At 31.0% G+C, this 21316-nt stretch overlaps 2 protein-coding genes across 4 annotated transcripts; one reads left to right on the forward strand and one right to left on the reverse strand.

Annotated features, from left to right (window-relative positions):
• Window positions 1-1068: 1068 nt before the first annotated feature.
• On the reverse strand, window positions 1069-10049 carry LOC146529320 (glutamate receptor ionotropic, kainate 2-like). Of its 2 annotated transcripts, none has more exons than XM_085202498.1 (16): window positions 9929-10049; window positions 9618-9755; window positions 9439-9542; window positions 9152-9314; window positions 8587-8801; window positions 7934-8083; window positions 7437-7631; window positions 6240-6440; window positions 5504-5734; window positions 4800-5023; window positions 4262-4399; window positions 3825-4023; window positions 3454-3685; window positions 2982-3097; window positions 2651-2806; window positions 1069-1309 (listed from the first exon to the last, which is right to left on the reverse strand). In XM_085202498.1, the coding sequence occupies exons 2-16, from the start codon at window positions 9697-9699 to the stop codon at window positions 1112-1114; spliced, it is 2604 nt and encodes an 867-aa protein (XP_085058624.1). In that variant the 5' UTR covers window positions 9700-9755; window positions 9929-10049; the 3' UTR covers window positions 1069-1111. The 2 variants fall into 2 exon arrangements, with proteins under 2 accessions (XP_085058624.1, XP_085058623.1); XM_085202497.1 differs by having other exon boundaries at window positions 9830-10016.
• A 41-nt stretch (window positions 10050-10090) lies between these two features.
• Window positions 10091-21241, forward strand: LOC146529321 (glutamate receptor ionotropic, kainate 2-like). 2 transcript variants are annotated; one of them, XM_085202495.1, is made up of 17 exons: window positions 10094-10428; window positions 10509-10619; window positions 10713-10787; window positions 10866-11168; window positions 11825-11916; window positions 13273-13389; window positions 13500-13700; window positions 13811-13969; window positions 14365-14562; window positions 14696-14950; window positions 15040-15263; window positions 15360-15497; window positions 15951-16149; window positions 16630-16858; window positions 18701-18816; window positions 19036-19188; window positions 19632-21241. In XM_085202495.1, the coding sequence occupies exons 1-17, from the start codon at window positions 10338-10340 to the stop codon at window positions 19806-19808; spliced, it is 2838 nt and encodes a 945-aa protein (XP_085058621.1). In that variant the 5' UTR covers window positions 10094-10337; the 3' UTR covers window positions 19809-21241. The 2 variants fall into 2 exon arrangements, with proteins under 2 accessions (XP_085058622.1, XP_085058621.1); XM_085202496.1 differs by lacking the exons at window positions 18701-18816; window positions 19632-21241 and having other exon boundaries at window positions 10091-10428; window positions 19036-19182.
• The last annotated feature ends 75 nt before the right edge of the window (window positions 21242-21316 follow it).

A 21316-nucleotide genomic window follows, 5' to 3' on the forward strand; every position in this document is an offset into this window, starting at 1 on the left:
ATACCACGTAGGTGCTCGCTAAGACGGGAATTTGCAATATTCGACTCTTAAGGGGTTGTTTTTGGGGTTGAAAGTTTATATGAAACTTCATTACTACAAATGCTAGGAGTCTCAAATTGTGCATGGACGTCACTTATAGGACGTAGGTACTCATAGAGACAGAAATTAATAACAACGTAGTTCACACAGGCGAAGCCGTAGGCGGGCCGCTAGTGTATTCATATTTCGACTGCTTCAAAAAGAAATTATGCCTTTTTAGGTTAAACAAAGGATGAATCTAGAAATATTATTTGAGACAACAGAAAATGTAATTCGCAAATTGATTATTTCAATCAGGGTTTTATTCTCATCGTTGCCGTCGTCGTTCCATTAAATATTTCCTATAAGAAGACAAAAGTTCACAAGAAGAAAAAAGTTCAGAACAGTCACATTGACTTTTTGGATACTAATGATGACGTCATTAGTATCAATTAATTAAGAACTTTATACTACAACTAGAGAGTTACATACGTAGACGTATGCGTTTTAGGAAATAAAACATTTGTGAACAATACACTAGACAGTATCCTTTTTATTGTTCGGCTAGTGAGCCATCCGACCATTTATTGTTACTTCTATAATTTGAATATTTCTATTTTAAATAACTTGCAAATAATGATCAATTATTTTTTCATTCATTCTTTTTTGTATTATACAAAACTATAATACCTACCTAATTTTGGTCATAGTAATTCAATTCCATTCAATTCATAAAAATATGGAATTTTTCATCAATGTTTTCTTATGACGGTCTCACGTAAAATTTTCGTTCGACTTTACAGACAACCAGTGTATTTTTAAGCTTGACGGTGTAACCCGCATATAGGTGGATAAGAGGGTATCTAATATTAAGACGAAAAAATGCTACATGCTATGTACTAGTTACAAATATATATATTTAAAAATATATCAAAATATAAAACTATTTTTGCTATAATAAAATTAATTATGTTTGCGTGATTGATGAGATTTTATTTTGAATTCTGGATTTCTGTACTGACGCATATAGAGATTACAGCAAAAATAACATTTAAATAATCTTATATTATTTTAAATATCAACAAAACGACTATTAATAAATTTCATCAAAATTAATAAAAGAAGTCGCAGCTCTCAGCACGGACACGGCTCTTGATTGGGATCGTTCTCTCCGCGGCGATGGAGAGGCGGTGGAGGGCGCGGCGGAGCGCGGGGGCGCCGCCGGCTTGTGCAGCGCGCGCGGGTCGAGCGACGCCCGCCACTCACTTGCTAGGGCTTCTTTGAAGGTTACCTGCAAAAATGTTGAGAAAAGTTAATCTTTTATCTTTTAGTAAATTTGATATACACAGCTATTCATAATACTATTAGTGTTGTTCATTTTATGTTTTTGAATCGCGCATATCAAAAATAACCTACCATCCACATTTGGTGTTGCCAGAGCGCAGAAATGAAAGTAACTTGCATATAAAAACTTGGATATACAGCCGAGTGGAGAATTTAACACACAATCAAATATAATCAAATGGTTTCAAATATATTTATTATGGTTAAGACAACGTCTTTGAGAATCCAAGCTATATTGTATACAATCCAAAAATAGGAAAAGAGAAATCATTGCTATAGAGTATACATAGATCATCTCTGTCAACCGCACGCGAGAGGTACCTGCGTCGAGAGTATATTTTTCATAAAATACTATCACATTAATTCGTACTATAACATTGTTTGTACATAATTATTTTGCAACTACATGGACATTTACATTTCCAAAACAAATACGAAACAATATTAAATTTATACGACACATAAACTTGTAATCACAATACAAATATTAAGTCATTAAAAGGACAATATATCAATTGTTTGGAATTATGTAAACGTGAAACGTTGATTGCTGTAAACTGTACTAAATAATTTATGAACGCGGTCCGCAAATAGGAATAAAACATTTAGAATTTAATTTTGTATTTTATATATTGTAGTTTTTGTTTTTAAGTAGGGAACGCAGTGTCTTAACACTAGATTTTCTCTGCCTACCCTGCTGTGTGTGGAATACAGAGTGAGCCTGATGTTTTTTTTTATATTTGTATTTTTGTAATTTATATTTTTTCAATAAAACAACATGTTTACGGTTTTCTATCTAATCTTATTTAATATCCTCGAGCTCTTGTTATTGCAAGTCATTTTATTTATTAAAATAGATCAAATTACATTTTTCCATTACATTTAATAGCTCGAAGCTATTCGTTATTGTCAAGAAAATAGTAACTGTTTTATGCAATAATGTCTTTACACAGCTGTGATAAACGCTACATAATAAATACATTGTTTTATCTATATATTTTTTTAAAAGCAATTCTGTAAATTGATAATAAATTAAATAAATAAATCACAGCAGGGTAGGCAGAGGAAACCTAATGTTAAGACATTCCGTCCCCTACTTTCTACCGAATTCTGGAGGCATTCCGTGTAGAGTGGCAGTGGCACAATTCAACGCCGAAATTGATAATATTTAAGAATATTTTGTTTTCATAAGATATAAGTTTTCATAGTTTACTATGATCTCTAACTAAATGATTTATATGACGGATAGTATATAACATTTGTATAATAAGTAAAGTATTATAATTACCTTTTCTTTAACGCAAATCTCTTTGGCATGTAAAAGAAAATCTATGACTGCAACGAAAAACCCTAGAACTCCACCCATGCCTAGTACCAAAAATATTCCACTGGTATTTTTCATTTGCAATGACCCGCTGTCGTCTTCTTCCTCTTTCTTTTCATTCTAAAATAGCAGTATTATCTTTTTATAATATTATACAAAATTGGAACTGCCTTCTTCATGAAATGAAGTACCACAATCTGTCAAGATGTTTTTAAAATATGGATTTTTTTTACTTACTTTTAATATTAAGTTCTCCTTATAAAAACAATAAAGCATAAATAATTATATAACTCACTTGACATTTTGCCTCATTATCCATCTCCTCCCACCATTTTTGTTTTAAATTTAACAAGGTCCCTTTTTGTTGGAGCGCTACGATTGCAATGTCAATTGCGGTTTTATATGGCGAATCTATATACAAAACAAAAATACAAAAATAGTAACTAAAATCAATAACATATTTAATTTTTAATTACAAAATAAAAAAATCATAAAAGATAGTGTTATAAAACTGTGTAATTTTGGTTATTTGTTATTCTCTTTTAGTCCATTTGATATAATTATTTAATTAAAGGAAACTTTTATACTAAAATAAAAAAAATATTGTAGTATCTATAAAAGAAAATGGAACTTTATTTAAATCATACGTACAAATTATTCAATGAATTGGTAATAAAAAATATATTGTTGTACAATAAAATAATTGGTTATTTTCACTATATATATTTTTTTATTATTCTTTTTAAATATACTTAATAGACACTAACTTTTAGGCATCGCAATTCCGTAGTCTTTTGAATCTAGCTTCGAGCCTACCATTTTCAAATCGCAATATCTCTGCGTGTAATACTCTATGGTCGTGGACTCCATAAAAAACGCATATTTCCCTTTACTTTTCTGGACTCGGTCTCGACCCTCGTCATTGGTTCGTGTAAAAACAGTGGGTCTGGCGGATTTCATTACACCCCATAGTTTCTTGTACAACGTGTCGTTTGACGTCTGAAATATGTTTGAAAATTTAGGTCACAGTAATAAATTTATTACCTAAAATTTAATGATTTTGTTTTATTTTTAAATATAATTTATGTGAGTATACTAAGTCTAAATTAACGAAAATAACTAAAAATAACATTTTCACCTCAAAAAATTTATAAGTTGATCCATTATAGAGCGCTCCATAACTTATACTGTTTTGATCTGCGAGATCATTCACACCAGTTATTTCATTGTTGCGCCTACTAGCACTGAGGAAAGTCGACATGTTGGCTGTATACGAAGCAGTTATAATGAGAGCAAAAAACCACCATATGCCTGTAACCCATCGAGACCCCGCAGCCCTGTTTAAAATTACAACTTCTTATTAACGTAAAAATCGGTCGTGCTTCCGGATTCCGATCTTCCGGAGATTAGACCAGGCACACAGAACGACAGACAAAAAAATAAAATAATTATAAATAACTTGAATAAACACAGTAGCTTAATAACAAAAATTTAAAATGTCTTACTTAATAGCTTCATAATTTTAATAACATTATATTATTGAGCAATACAAAGATTATTTATCGTTGTATTTACCTTGGTAGGATATCACAACCCTGAGTCATAATGGATCCCATGGTTAGCCACATACAATTATAGAGACTCCAAATATTTTGCAGGTTCTCTGGATTTTGATTGCAAGGGTGCGGATTCACCCAATCGCCTTGACTCATACTGCAATACATCAAGATTAATTGGTAGCCTGGCCACTAAGAATACTATACAGAAACTACGTCCTTAAATCTTCTTTAACAAAATATATGTGTACATTATTCTTTAGTTTCGAACGCGACGTACAACGTGTATTTTACATATTATATTAAAGCTATTTTTGTGGTACAGACAGAGTAACAAAATGTGTAAGTTGAAGCGTCCCTGACGAAAAATGTTATTTTTATTATAGAGCAGCTTTGATCTACGTCATATAATATCCAACACTAGACTATAGATAGATAAAAATATGTATAAAAGAATAAAATGATTTATAGCCAGATTCCAGATTCTGACAATCATCTCTACAATAACAATATGGAAACAAATAAACAACAAAAGATTGCAAAGTAATAGAACTTACCGAGCACAAATCAACAATACAAACGATACAATAATATAGGTGGTTGCTAAATACAACCAAACGTCCAAAGACAATGGTTTTGTAAATGAGAACATGTCAGGTTCTTCTGGTTCAGGTTTTACAATTAACAAGCTGATTCCCAAGGACATGAATGGAGTTGAAAAATCAATCACCGCGTTTCGCTCCGACGTTATTGTGAGATCACATATTCCCAGTTCAGCATTCTGTTAATGAACTATGCTAATTAATTAACATAACAGAATCTACTAATGATAATTAAAATGACAATATGTTTAAATTAACAATTTAAACAATTAACAATTAGTATATTTTATGTTAATATAATTAATCTGAGTTTTAAGTGACGATTTTCGCATAATTTAAAGTTGATAAAGTGTTTTTGAATTATTTTCATATGTATGTTGTTTGTAGTTTTAGATACCAAATTGCTTTTTATACAATATTTATTATTAAAAGTAGGTACTTTCTATAGTACTTCTATATACTACTAATAGTCAATTTAATAGCATACACAAAACGTAAAATCTTTAAAAGGTTAAGTTTGGTTTAAGGAATTATATGCCTTATTACTTAAATCTCTGCCAAAACACCTTCAGGCAATGGAAATTGAGATTGGGTTAAGGTGCAATAATACATATTATAAAATACATAAAGTTATACAAGTAAATAAAATAAAAAGTTACGTGTTCCAAAAGTTCCCCAATCAGTCCATCCCACTTTTTAGTTCCAGGAACAGGATGTCCGTAGCTATCACCATTAACTCTATAAAATTCATACTGGTATTTTTCATTTCTTTCTTTTTCTATGTATTCGAATATAGCCTGTATCAAATCCACAGCATAACCTTCATAAGTCGTTGTTCCATTTTTATTGACATATATATCGAAGTACGGTTTTCCTTTAATGGCTGCTATCTAAAAGTATCAAATTTATATAATTAACTATTAATCTAAATTTAATCTTACGATAAGCTTAAAAATATATAATAATAAATAATTGTATTATAAAAAAAACTAGTCCAGCCAGCATCAATTTTAGCTTCTCAAAAACAATGTTAACAATAATACTTATAATAAGTAGCATTAAACTATCAACACAGAGAGTGTAAAGAGGCACAACTCTATTTTTTTACATCCTTACTCAGCGGAGACATTTTATTACAATAATATTTCGTAGCTAACGTGTACAGTATAAAAGTTATTCATCAAAATTATTGCTTTGACCATTCTTGGACGAATTTTATTAATTAAAAATCTTTTGTCTTGCAGGGCCCCTCTTTAATTAACTAGATGTACCTACTGATCAAAAAATAAATAAACTTAATATTTTCTTTTTAGGACAACAAAAATAAGAAGAATACATGGATATTTATAAAATATATTTTATTAAAATAATGCATAAAAAACATAAAAAACTTACCCGTATCAAAGACTTCGACGTGCGAGCCAGAGATCGTTCGGTGACAACTTTTTCATCAAATATGGTATCTGTCTTAGAATTCCAATACCCAACGTTAATGAACTGGCTTTCATAACTCAACTTTGAGTAATAAAGTATAAAGTTTTTTCTTTTCCCAAATTCATCAAAGGAGATATTGCCCGTAAAACCAGAATATTCTGTCTGTAATACGAAAACAAGCTGTACTAAGGTTGTTATTTTAGGTAACGTAATTACAGAAGGTTCATTCTCATTTCAAAGCCTCCTCAGTAAACTTATATAGCTATACATACGATCTGTAGGTCTTTTGGACAAGAAATATTATAAGCATAATATTTAAAAAGCGAAGATCTCTCAAATTGTAAGCAGATATGCTAAAAATATAACGATAATCTAGAAATACAATAAAAGTAAAATATAATATAATGATTTTCATATTATCAATAGTGAAATTATTTTTATGTAGTAACAATTATAATACAATTTTAAACTGTTTATCTAGACCAATCTATATCCCGCACACAGCAAAGTATGCAGAGGGAATCAAGATACTCTGCTTCTCATTTTCCGCCGAGTGCTAGCGTGTTGAGTGGCGAAACTCAACGCCGCGCTACACCAAAACGAAGAAATGGAAATATTAAATATTTCATTTCCTCGAGTGGGAATCGAACCCCCAACCTTTCACGTTTACAGCCATACTCTTATTCCCCTGCGCCACAAATGGCATCGTATTTCACGTAATACTGTTAAAAAAATATATAACTTGTTTATAAGATACATTCCACATACAACCGTGCTACCGTCTCCTAAAGTCGTATAACCCGTGGCAACTGAAACTTAAATGATTTGGAACTAAATGTTCATACATATTCAATTGCTTATCGATTTTGAAGCTAAGAACTTCTCTCGTGTGTTTCATTTAAATCTTTAAAATAAATCTTCTGTACGCCACAATGGAGTCCGTTTTAAATTACATGGAAATATTAATAAAATAACAGTTCTACAAATATTATGTATTTTTTTAAAATTAATCTATAAATTACCTACGTAATTCTTGACTTTAAATAAAAAACCAGCTTCACGCTGTTTCTGGCACACAAAGGAAAGTTAGTTTAAAGACACTCCGTTCCCCAACTTTTGTTATAAAGTTTAAATATATCCCTTGCTTATTATCTATACCTTGATAAGCGATTCTCGTAGCTGACTTCCCATCTCCCACGGCTCGTAGCTGGTTTCCTGATTATTTGAAGGTATGAGACACAATTGTGGTGGATCTGGCAATCGTTTTTGAGGCCACCCCATATTTTCAATATCCAAACTCGCTATAGCCTTTTCTAAATGGCTTAAAGCATCTGCTGCCAATGCTGTCTCAAGCTGGAATATAGATTTTCTAGTTATAATTATGTTTTATATACTACCAAAACCATGCTGTAACCAAAAAATTAAAATCCCACCATCTTGGCGTATTTAGTAACTGTGGACTTCTAGTGTTTGTAAGTAGGTACATTGAAACACCACACACCACCACCAGGAGCATTCCTAATATTTAAAAAAAATATTTTACAATACTTAATTTTTATTTTCCCTCATTTCATTATAATGTTTAGTACATTATAATTACTAAAGGGCTCTAGCTATAAAAAATAATAAATATGTAGTATGTAAATATTATTTACCCGTATACTGTAATTTCCGACATCCATATTTATATCTTTCCAGCCTACATCGTCTGGTTTCGTCATATGAAGTGTAGAAACATTAGCCATTAAGTCAGGAATCTCATTCAAGTCTACTATATAAGCGTCGAGGTTGGTTAATATAAAACTCTGTAAAGAAACGAAATTTAGAGCTTTTACAGATTAATAAAGCTGAGTATTAATACAAGAAAACTGTACAAGGGAATAGTTCCAATGAACTACTTTATACATACACTGAGATACACGTGTACTTTGTATATATATACTTATTAAAATAAATAAAATTTTAACGAAAAATATACTGTTTCATCGAAACAAAATGTCAACTGCACCTTACACAGCCGCGAGGGACAACGTGATGTACATATAGTCAAAGCGAACAAAATTCTTTTATCATATAGAATATTTAATGTGAAGTAAAACAAGTATAATTAAACAGAATAAGTTAATATCGGAAATATAAAATCTACAGTAAAAAAATATCATATGAATCTAAACTTGACATATTATCATAAATAGACTAAACTTGTAAAATAAGCATACATATATAGTATTTACATTGTAAGCACTACTGTTGGATATATTACTTATATTAATTAACTGTATTTTGAAGGAATTTAAAATTTACATACTTGATATTGAGTCGAATTATCAACTTCAACAATTTCCTTCATGTATTTATGTATATTTCGTATATCACAGTCCATAACGTGGTGGCTCATGTGCGCTACCTTGAAAACATATTTAAAAGTTTCCCGATTGTCACCCAGTGGATCCAATTGTTTGTATAATATCTGATCCTGCTTATACGGCCACGAATTTATAACTTCTTGAAGACGAATAAAACCTGAAGCCAAGAAATAATGTTTATTTTGCCATTTTACTTACTCTACATTTTGATAAGTAATTTTACTTAAATAATAAGTATTTTTACTTAAATAACAAAATGCTAATGTTAAGGCCAGTCATGGCGTAGGGACAGAAGCGTGTGCGTTGTAGGTTCGATTCCTACTTGAGAAAATGAAATATTTAATATTTTCATTTCTTCGCTCTGATGTCGAGGCAGAGCGCGGCGTAGAGTTCTACCACTCAACACGCAATGCCCCCAGAATTTCTTAACACTAGGCTCACTCTGTCTACCCTGCTACATACGGGATGTATCGTGAAGCTGAAAAAAAGGAACGTCATTTTACTTACTACCATCATCTTCATAAAGAAAAGTAAATTTTTCCCATTGAAGGTTCTTAATAAGAGTGGCATAAGCTTTAGAAACAAGTTCTGGTGGTGGGTGATAGGAAAATGTGTACAAATCCTTTTCTAGTGTCGCTGGAAATTCCCATCCCAATATTAGATGTGGTATCTTCAAAAACGAAAACGCCCCTTATTATTTGTTTCTTAAAGTATAGTTTAGTCCTAACAAAAATAATAATCTATTGCAATAAAATATATATATATATATATATATATATATATATATATTGTACCTGAAGTCGATTGCACAGTAAGCACGTAATATCACAAATCCCGTTAGTTGGTCTCGCGTCAACCAGTGAGACTATACCCCTATTATTCGATGTCACTTTACACACTGAAAAACAATATATACCAATACATAATACTAAAACCATAAAAAACATATTCTGTAAGAATGATTTAAACTTACTTTCGAGGGCAGTGGAATAACTGTTTACAACTTTTGAATGAAAAGCTCTCCCATGATATGGTTTTGTAGAGCTCGTCTGCATCTTATTTTCGAATGCTTTTTCTGTTGCTGGCAAAGAGTTCGCATTAAATAGACCACCTGAAAATTTACAAAATTATACTATACATTACTTTTCTTAGCGTAAATTAATTTGAAAAATATATTAGACAAACCTATAGGCAGTCGTGCACTTAGAGCGGCTTCTGATTCGGACCATTTTAATATAAAAATAAGGATTAACACCTTTATAACAAACATGGTGATAAGCTTACACTAAGAACTAGATGCAATCCCAAATGCCATTTTTGTTTAGACGGGCAAGCGGCATGGAAGCCATCACATTGCCGTCTGATGTATTTTTGGAAAACAGTTTTAGGTCACATCGGCTGAAAACGCCGACATGCGATAGAATCGTCATTATTGTCGCCTGAATCACGAGTCAACGTCGCGAGCAGGATATGGACCACGTTCCACAAGTTTTTGTGTTTACTATATATAAATAGTTAATTTGTGTGTTATATTAATTAATATGTAGTTGGATAGAGACGAAGGAAAGTGTAAGTGTGAATTATTGTTTACTTAAACGAAAGACTTTTATAACAACGGATTCAAAGCTCTTTAAAGTGTTGAAGAAGATGTAAGTGCGGATTTAGGATATTCACGGAAAGTTTGGATGGAAAAATGTGGAAACTAATAATGTTGATTTCTGTATTGGCGACAACAAATTCACAGGTGATAGTGACGGAGACAGAAGAAATTGTCTATCAAATAGGTAATATTTCACGAAAATTATTGTCATCTATTTTTTTTTAATGTTCACTGTATATTTTAAGTGTATATTTTCTATTTTAGCGGGTATTTTTGATAGTAATGCGTATACTCAACGTCTTGCATTTAAGGACAGTATGCGTGTTGCCAAATTAGGTGAAGCAGAATTGCATGCTGGAGTAGAAGAAGGCACAGGTAATTATATTTACCCGACTGCAAAAGGGCGAATTATATTTTATTTTATTTCTTAAAAATAATGTGTTGATTATTTTTTTCAAATTCTTGCAGCTATCAGAGATTGGCGCCTGGAACCGGTTATCTTACAACCAAAAAAAATGAATAGTTATTCTGTTTTACAGAACTGTAAGTAAGCACAAAAGTACAGTTAAAAAGATATTCTTATATAAATAAGTAAAAAATTCATAAATACTTCTGTTTTAGTGTGTTCTGACAAAGAAATGCGCCCAATTGCCGTATTCGGTCCTCAAAATGACATGACGGATGGTATCATCAGAGATCAATGTACCATAGATGAAATACCTCATATTCAAGCTACGTGGAGACCGTTAGACCCTGAGCTGGAACTAAATCAGGAAGAGGAAACTGCTGAAAATGAAACTTTTTTATATAAAAAGATTTCTATAAATTTCATGCCGCCCGCCGAAGAGATTTTACAGGTGTATGCAATGTTGTTAAAGTACTATAAATGGGAAAACTTTGCGGTACTTTACGAAGATGATGCGGGTGAATATTTTTATCAACTTTTATGGTATAAATTACTTATTTATCGCTGAATATTTTATTTTATTTAGGAAAAGGCAAAGATAAATTAAATTAAGTACTAAGCTGAGGAGTATGCTATCAATCTTAATTTTTTATTTAAAATATATTTATACTAGCGGCCCGCTCGCGGTTTCACCCGCGTGAACTATGTTATTATTAATTTCTGTCTCCATGGCTACGTAGTGACGTCTATACAAAATTTGAGACTCCTAGCATTTGTAGTAACGAAGTTTCATACAAACTCTCCACCCCAAAAACAACCCCTTAGAAGTCGAATATTGCAAATTCCCGTCTTAGCGAGCACCTGCGTCCTATAAACAACTCCTATGCAAAATTTGAGATTCCTAGCACTTGTAGTTTCTGAGGTTTCGTGATGAGTGAGTGACCTTTCGATTTATATATAGAATATAGAAGATATATAAAGTGCTATAGGTACATAACTATTGATCTATTCTTTAAAACTTTTGTCTCTATGAAAATAACATACATTAAGTGTAGTGTACATTTCAACAGCCCAGTAGCAAAAATTTATTAAAAACAATATATGACCTACCTTGAATGAGATAGATAAAAATAAAAAATAGTGATTTAATTTCTAGTAATTACTTTAATTTCAGGTCTTGTTCGAGTTCAAAAGATATTAGCTGAGTTTACCGAGCAATATCCAATAACTGTGAGAAAATTAGTTCCCGATGCCGACAACTACGAAGTAAGTTTTAATAGCTGTAACAGAATTCTATATCTTAAGCGAAAGAGGGTATAAAATATCTGTTGTCGTTCTTTTCCTATTGTTAGGAAACAAGGCGGGAAAACAATATACATAGATATTTAGTTTTACGATATATCCCGCACATAGCAGGATAGGTAAAAGGAACCTGGTGTTAAGACGTTCCTTTTATATTAAGACAATTCCAATCCCCACTTTCCGTCATATTCTGAAGGCGTTGATTTGCAGAACTTAACGTCGGGCTTTGCCACGAATATTATAACTATTGGGTAGGTATACCGAAATCACAAATGATATAATTTATTTTAGAATATTTTAATATTAATATTTTTTTCATTTAACCCATTAACACCTGTTCTTGTCAAACTCTGATTACATTGCAAGTATTTTGTATTGGTATCACAAGTCTTCATTAACATTTTGAATGCCATGAGTCTATATTTTATTTTATATGAAAAAATATATATTTATGTCAACTATTTAGCACAATATATATGTATTTTGTCAAACAAAATATACATAAAAGGCTAGGAAGGCAGCCGTAATACACTCGTACTCCACCTCGTACCACCTCAGCTTAAATTATATGAACACATGCAAATAACTTAAAGAGGTTTTCGCATTTATAATGGATTGAAATTCGCGAGGGAATTGCCGACGTGGAATTCTTAATTACTTAAGAACTCGTAGCTATTAAGAAGGACTTAACAATGATGGATCACGGCTTGCTTGTTTTAGTTTTACCTATATCTAAACAAAACGAGTTACCTACAGGTTAACGACATTTTAAAATTTATTCAACAAACTCTATACATGGTATGAAGGCGAAGGCTTTAGTCCTGTACGTTTCTGTCAGCCAGCGCCCAAAGAATATTCTAATCAAAATTTTAATGACTTTACTAGATATAATATCTGAGATGGCACCGTTTTAAGTAAACAATATTTATAGAATCATTTATAGTATACATATTGTCATTATGTTATTTTTCTTTTTTAATTTTCAATTAACACATTTCAAAGGCAAAAATTATACAAATGTTCTTTGTCGAATGTATGAAAGATTAATATTTTTAATGGCCTTAAAAAAGATATCTATAGCGCATAAATTCTCACAAAAGATAGGAATAGTTATAAGAATCTTTAACTACAGTTCATAAATACTTATGTATATGTAAAAATCTATTTTGAATACATTTATAATAGCTATATTATTATTTTATAAGTAAAATACGATGTAATGTAATAGAAATATTTCTTGTTAAATTCACCTGCGTATTTAAACAAAGCAAAGTATGAAATCGTCATCGTTGCTTATATATAAGTTATGTTTGTTCACAGGTTTTCAAGGATCTTAGTGAATTTAAAGAATATCGTATAATTTTGGACTGTCATGTTGACCGTATACTTAAATACTTAGATGAAGCTCGTAATGTTAATATGGTCAATTATTACCAGGTAGATTTTCAATCAATGTTTTTACGTTTCACTAGCTTAATTTATTTTTCTAATTTAAATTTAATTACATTCTTAACAACATATATTTAGAAATATTATATTTTTTGTAGCACTATGTTCTAATAAATATGGACGCTTCGACAATCACTAATGACTTACTAAGATTTGAATCCAACGTGACATGGCTGAGTTTAACAAATTTCGAAAAATTGAATGACTCCAAACATTTTTTAGTACCAAGAGTCGGCTGGTGGATTAATGAAAACGGACCTATTCTAGAAAATACTCGACCTCCTGTTACAGATATGAAGGTGAAGTTATTGGAATCGTAAAAAAATATACAGCTCTATTTTCTGAGCTCTGAGGTTTAAAATTCAATATTATTTTTAAAAAACAACAATTTTCTTTTATTTCATTTCAGTTAGAAGCTCTCATGATGAACGATATAGCCAATCATGTTCTAAAAGCACTTCAGAAGCTGGAAGCCACTGGTGATATAGAGAAGCCAAATAATAATATTTGTGAATCTAAAGACAACCCTTGGCCGTACGGCGGTATGCTGCAGAATAAAATATTAAATGTAAGCTATTCATCAGTAACTAGTATTGTTAGATAAGTAACGTCAAATCGTTTTACGTTTATGGCGAACGAGAACTGAAGCTCCACCCTCGACAATACTATTGTCCTTGCTAATACTATATTGAAGTTAGAATTTAATTTATGAACCCTTTTACTAAGTGGCTTTTAGGCTCTGGAACTAGAAACAATGCCTATAAGTAGTGGATTAAATCGAAGTCGAAGTGAATCGAGTCACTTTATTTTATTTTTCATGAATTGACATTGAAGAACAGACAAGACGGGCGGACGGAAGTATAAACACGAATTTAAATATTTATTTAAGAAAAAGTTTTATATCAACATTTTTGTAAATATTTTAAAACTCTATAAAAGAATATATTTTTATTTACATACTAGACGCGAACCACAGGTGTTACTGGCAATATTGAATTCAATGAAAGGGGAGAAAGGGTTAATTACACCTTACATGTCAATGAAATATTTGTTAAGAGAAGACGCACACTTGGCAAGTGGAATTCTACAAGCAATGGTCAAATTATTGAAGAAAAAACTATATTAGATTTGGATGACCAAAAAAATAGTAAACATTTTATTGTAAGTTTATATATTTCACATATTTAGTTAAAAGTTTATTTAGCTAATATATATTATTAATCAGTTCTAAATCAATATTTATTTTAGATAATTTAATGATAATTAATCAGTTCTAAATCAATATTTATTTTAGATAATTTCCAGAAAAGCAAAACCATATTTCTCTGACAAAATGCTATGTCCAGAAGAGGATACTAAATGCGTAGAGGAAGATGCTGACGAAAAATATGAAGGATTTTCAGTTGATCTCGTCAAAAATATATTTAAAATTTTACGCAAAAATAAATTCAACTACACATATGAATTCAGGCATAAAGAAGATGAATATGGAAAATATGACCCAGAAACTAAAAAATGGAATGGTTTAATCGGCGAACTTTTGGATAAAGTTAGTAGTGTACTAATTCGGCTTAAAAGTTATATTAAAACAGTATATTTAAATATAGTTTTTACTCTCATATATGCTTACGATTACAGAAAGCGGATTTAGCAGTTTGTGATTTAACGATTACGGAAGTGAGGAAAAAGGTGGTGGACTTCTCGGTACCATTTATGACGCTTGGGATCAGTATATTATATACTAAAGAAAAACGTATACCACCAGGCCAATTTTCATTTCTCAATCCTTATACATTTGAAGTTTGGATGCATACAGCGACAGCGTACTGTGTAGTGTCCATCATATTATTTGTTTGTTCAAGGTTAATTAGCAAATGTGTTAAAATATTTTATTATTATACGTTTTATTATTGCTGTTTTAGATCATTATCTAAAAAATGATTATTTTTATTTATCAGAATATCGCCTGCCGACTGGGAAAATCCACAGCCATGCGATAAGGACCCTGAAGAGTTGGAGAACATTTGGAATTTCAAAAACTGCGCATGGCTTACAATGGGCTCTATTATGACGCAAGGATGTGACATACTGCCTAAGTAATATAGGTTTTTACGGTTTATTTATTTATAGATAAAATTGTCAAAAACTAAAAATAAAATTGTACGAAGATAAAATGAAGGCCATTTTGGTACAGTGGGACAGCGTCTAGCTACATACGCATTGGTGGCGGGTTCAATCCCTACTTGAAGAAATGAATTATCATTTTTCCGCCCTGTACGACGTTTAATTCCGCCACTTATAATTCAGTGCCTCGGATTTTGGGGTGAAGTGGATAATAAAGTGTTTTTACATTACGTTTTCTCTGCTTATGTAGGGAATACAACGATACGCTACAAAAATAGAGATAAAATAAAAAGAACTTAGTTTTTAAGCATAATAAGCGCGCTCTATAACTTTTATAAAGTAATTACATATGATTTATTAGTATAGTATGCATGAATTGCATGTGATATAAAAATATGTAAATTTAATAATAACTATGTTTTTAGAGCTATCGGTTCTCGCTGGGTTTGCAGCATGTGGTGGTTTTTCGCCATGATCGTTTGTCAAACGTATATTGCTCAACTGTCAGCGTCGATGACATCGGCATTAGGGGACCTACCAATAAACAATGTTGAAGAGCTAGGAAAACAAACTAAGGTTTTATATGGGGCTATCAAAGGAGGGTCAACCCTGGACTTTTTTAAGGTAATTCGGTTATATTGAAAATTAACAATAAAACCTCTTAGACCAAAAATTACAATTTGAGCGTCGAGCGTAATGGCGTTTAGATTTGGACATCTCTTACTTCGTCTCGCCAGAGATAGATATGTAATGAGTAAGTCTTGTATATAATGTCATGAACTTATAAAAAAAGTATTTTTGTTTTTAAATATTTGGTAACCTTAACTATAATTAATTAATAAAGGGTAAAGGAGCTACCTATTGTTTAGATAGGCACTTTCAAATATGCTGCCAAATTAACTAATACTCTGGTCGTCTCTCTCATCTCTGATAATAATTGTTATAATTTTAAAAGTATTAATATTAAAAATATAATGTAATTACTTACAAGTATATTACGAATACTGAGACATAAAATATGTTTACTATTAAAATAAAAATTTGAAACAATTTTATTAATTTGATAGATTTCGTTATGTTGTGTTGTTATTTTTTTTCTTTTAGAATTCTAAAGATAAAACATATCGCCGAATTTATGATAATATGATGGCAAATTCAGTAGTACTAGTCAACAACAACGACGAAGGTGAAAAGAGAGTACTTAATGCGCGAGGGAAATATGCCTTTTTCATGGAATCCAGCACAATAGAATATAAATTGAAAAGAAAATGCGAACTTAAAAAAATCGGCGAGGAGTTGGATTCTAAAGATTATGGGATTGCTATGCCAGCTAGTAAATGTCATATTACTTTTACTTACGTTTGATATTTATGTTTTTTATGTATGTGTTGTTATGTATTTTATCTATGACATGACCCAATCTGGTTTGATTATAAAAGTCAATGTTTTATACACTTTATCAAAGGAATCAAATGAATTAAATAATTAAAAAATATATCTACTGACTGACGTGGCAGTGGCACAACGGCTGTCAAGAAACACTGGTTGTGGGTTTGATTCCCACTCAGAGTAATTCATTATCCTATATCTTATAAAACAAAGTCGCTTTTCGTGTCTGTCTGTTGTTTCTAACTCTTCTTCTTCTAAACCACCCAACGGATTTTAATGCGGTTTTCAACATTAGGTCGAGTATTTTCCGTAGAAGGTTTATATATAGTTTATTATTTGTACATTCTTATGTAAATTAACATAAATACGATAAATATGTATAAAGTCCTACCCGTTCAGACACTTTCGCGCATGCGCTGCTTTAATGGTAAGTACTACATGAAAACAATGTACTGGAGTATTGTTCCTCTTAATAAGATCTACAAAAAAGTCCGCGAGGGCATATTCGTATCTTTTAAGAATAACGTGTAGTGATCATTTTTCTGCCTAAAAATAATAATTTCAATATATTTTTTATTGTGAGTCATATTTTTCCATAATGGTATTATTCCTTATCCTTTAAAATACTTTATTAATTTTCTACGTTAAACGAAGATAAAATTTTCTTTTTTACACTATTTCGAAATTGCTAATAGTTTTACAGAAAAACGCATTTAATTGTTGACACATCCAGCCGTTGACACATCAGCTGTATGTTACTCAAGTTTCACTTATCCCTTACTCTCAGCATATAAATAAGTATATTAGTTACGTTGGCCATTTAATGTAGATCAAAACTGTCTTTTACTGTTTTTCATTTTAATAAGTACTTTAGAAGTTGTTACAATATCAAAAAATCCTTGCGACTCGCCACTCGCTATGCGTCCGCCGCGCCCGCCTGCCTTACACGCATCGGTGGTTCAGTGGTAGAATGCTCGCCTGCCACGCGGGCGGCCCGGGTTCGATTGCCGGCCGATGCATTCTATTTAACACAGGCAGCCACGTAGTGCTTGCTTTTCCTCAGGGACAGAATACCCTCTTCAGCATTAACCACAAGCTCGAAAAAAACAAACCCGCCTGCCTTTATAGCAACGAAGATTTAGATGTGTTTGCACGTATTGGATAATTGGAGTTAAATGTATTATTTCATCGCGATATGTTTAGTTTCATATTTTTTATAGTAGTTATTAGTAGGTAGGTTTTTGTTTATAATTTCTTCCGTTTAAAAATAGTCATTTAATTACGGTACCTACTAAAAAATCCTTGCTGTGTAAAACAATTGGAAATGCCTTATTGAAACTACGAAAATGCGGGTTGCATTAGGGTTTAATTAATTTTCACATTATCTTAAATGCTTTGCAAACATACATTATATGAATAATCCAGTAGTAAAAGTGGGCGAAGCCGCAAGAGGGTCGCTAGTTATATATATTTCCTCGCTCTGGTAATAAAACAAAGCGCGCTAATAAATAAATGTGTATCCTTAGTCTTATTATTTACTTATTATTTAAGTTTACTATAAAGAATAATAAAGCGTACTATTAAATTTTGCATAGTTATAGTTTAAGAGTTTTAAAATAAATTACTATAATCTTTTTTAAGAAATTGTTTAACTCCAGTTTTTCTCATATTCTAATTTAGCACGAATGAAATGTTTTCGTTAAATTAGCATTGTAATATCATCGCTATATTACTTTACAATTACATGTAGGTATGTTGTTTTATCTAATATCAAACTCTCTCACAGATTCTCCATTTAGAAAACATATAAACAGAGCTATTTTAGAACTGAAAGAACTAACAATATTGGATGAAATCAAAAAAAAATGGTGGGAGGAAAAATACAATGCACTAAAATGCGAAGTTTGTATTTTTTCATATTTTTTTTATTGGCTTTAGCACTTGTTATCACACAGATTTGTACAGAACTTGTACTCAAATTCTTAAAGCATTTAATTACTTAAAAATATTGCATAGAAAATACTGCAAGCTTATCTAAAAATATTATTAACTGTAATTAATATTATAATTAATTATTACATCATTATTTTTAATTCAAATGACGATTTCTTTATATTTCAGGGAGAAAAAGATAAAAACGATGCTGAAGGCGATTTAGAAATGCAAAATTTAATGGGCGCTTTCATAGTACTCATAGTTGGGCTTGTGTTTTGTCTGTTTATTACAGCAGCGGAATTCTTTAACGAAGTTCGAAACATCGTTGTTAGAGAACAGGTGCATAAAAGTCTCCTAACATAAAGTTTAACAAGTTAGCACTGTGCAGAGGAAGTTTAAAGTATATTTATAAAGATAAAATAAAGAAGTCTAGTAGTAGTAGTAGTGTTAAGACACTCCGTTCCTCACTTTCCGGCAAATTCTGGAGGCACTGCGTGTTGAGGCGGTGGCGGAAAATTCAGTTCCTCGCTATTGCCTCGGCACCAAAGCGTAGTAATGAAAATATAAATTTAAATATATATTTCCTTTCCTCAAGTGGGGAGCGAACCCACAACCAGTTGATTTTGCAGCACACTCTGTGCCCCTAACGCCACGACTGGCCTTAATAAATGGCTCTTTTAAATAGATAGTTCTAAAAATATATATACAATTGTTAATTGGTCAACCCTACGTTTGGTATTGAAAATTATTGTTGAGAATGATATTTCCCATTTTTTTTCTAGGTGACCCATAAGGAAGTATTTATCAAGGAACTGAAGTCGTCGCTAAACTTTTTCCAATTACAAAAACCCGTTTTACGAAACCCTAGTCGCGCTCCGTCTTTGGCATCATCTAATAATGAAAAATTAATTAACCAAGCTACCGAAAATTTTCTTGATTTCGAGAAAGATATCGAATAACATTTTAATAATGAATTATATATTTTCAAACTTTAATATAATTAGTGTTTTAATTTAAGTAACTAATTTATTATTTTAATATTTTATGGACAGCAAAACTTGTTCTAAGAATATACAAAAATATTTGCTAATAGTCGATGTGATAAATAAATATCAATTTTAGTTCATTGGATTGCAACGATTTCCAAATTCACCTTCATAAAATCTCGCTTGCTTCTACATATTATTTTATTTAAGTATATTAAATTTATAAAAATATGATCTTAAAAATTGACAATCTTTAATTTGTATAAATAAATATTTGATAATAGCCGCTTTATTTTGTTTTGACTATCATTTCTGCTATTTTGTAATAAAGTCATTTTCATAATTTCAATGTAGTTTATAGTTATAGAGAAAATATTAGCTTGTTATATACTCTGGAGAATCAGGTTATATTTAAATTATTACATTTCTCCGCTCTGGTACATAAGAGCGGCGGAGAATTCTGCCACCTAACACTCAATTTCTAAAAAAAAATGGGCGAAAAGGAGAAACTTAGCATCTTTAGTAGATTCTATCTGTACCCCACTAAGCATATTTATATTTATTTTCTTTCAAATCCAGCAGAAGAGATATACCTACTTCTGTTTTCTAGAATGTAAACACAGAAAAGAAGTCAATTCCTTTCCAATTCTTCCCTTGGGTTAGTTGCGATTTCTCAACTCCATTTTTATTTAACCTAACTGAGAAAACACTCTTGCTAAAAAATGTAAACATGTACAAACCAATATGTTAAGTAGTGTAACTACCCTCTCATTTGGCTTTTGACTAAAAAAGTCTCAAAATGCGGCGAAAGACGAATATCTGTCACTGGGCTCTATCTGTTTAAATGAAATTTGAAGTCGGAAAAAATAAATCATGAAACATGGATCTACATACATCCTATGGCTACCTACATACCCACCTAATGTAGGTAGCCTAATGTAAAGACTATTGAAGGTAATAATAGTATAGGAATTTCATGTAGTACCTAGAGATTTTTAGTAATGATGATTGAAATTATATTTATATTGTTAGGTGATAGGAGAATTAATATCAGTAATTATTATGGTTATCTTTAATGACGTTTAATAATGACTGATTAACAATAAATATTCAATACGTTTAACACACGCAACTTTTATTTTTGTATCTTTTCACTTTGTCCAATGTCGAGACAGATTGTAGGTATAGCCTAATTACAGTTAAATTGTATTAAATAAATATTCGCATAGTTATAGCGAACAAAGCCTAGTTATAAATAAAAACTGATGTCTCGATATATTTCTATTAATGGAAATATATGTTTTGTTTTAATGAATTATTCCTACAAGATTAATGTACTTTTGCGCTGTTTAATTTTAATATTGATGTCTCAGATTTTTGAACCAAGCTTAGGGACACTTGCAGGATTAAATGTTGATGATACCATAAACATTTTTAGTAGTGATTTAAATATTTGTTTTGGTCAAAAATGTTATTCAAGT

Source organism: Heliconius melpomene, chromosome 18 (genome assembly GCF_056956725.1).
Source record: "Heliconius melpomene rosina isolate 202511_hmr_F chromosome 18, ASM5695672v1, whole genome shotgun sequence".
In the NCBI taxonomy this organism is placed as follows: domain Eukaryota; kingdom Metazoa; phylum Arthropoda; class Insecta; order Lepidoptera; family Nymphalidae; genus Heliconius; species Heliconius melpomene.

Bases quoted from the DNA above. Each gene is read 5' to 3' on its own strand.
- LOC146529320 (XM_085202497.1), bottom strand. From the start codon at position 9,914: ATGTTTGTTATAAAGGTGTTAATCCTTATTTTTATATTAAAATGGTCC. The intron at 6,441-7,436 runs GTATAGATAATA...TTCGTATTACAG, and splicing joins TACGAGAATCGCTTATCAAG to ACAGAATATTCTGGTTTTAC. The intron at 3,098-3,453 runs GTTAGTGTCTAT...TTTTGTATATAG, and splicing joins CGGAATTGCGATGCCTAAAA to ATTCGCCATATAAAACCGCA.
- LOC146529321 (XM_085202495.1), top strand. From the start codon at position 10,338: ATGTGGAAACTAATAATGTTGATTTCTGTATTGGCGACAACAAATTCA. The intron at 13,970-14,364 runs GTAAGCTATTCA...TTTACATACTAG, and splicing joins TGCAGAATAAAATATTAAAT to ACGCGAACCACAGGTGTTAC. The intron at 15,498-15,950 runs GTAATATAGGTT...CTATGTTTTTAG, and splicing joins GGATGTGACATACTGCCTAA to AGCTATCGGTTCTCGCTGGG.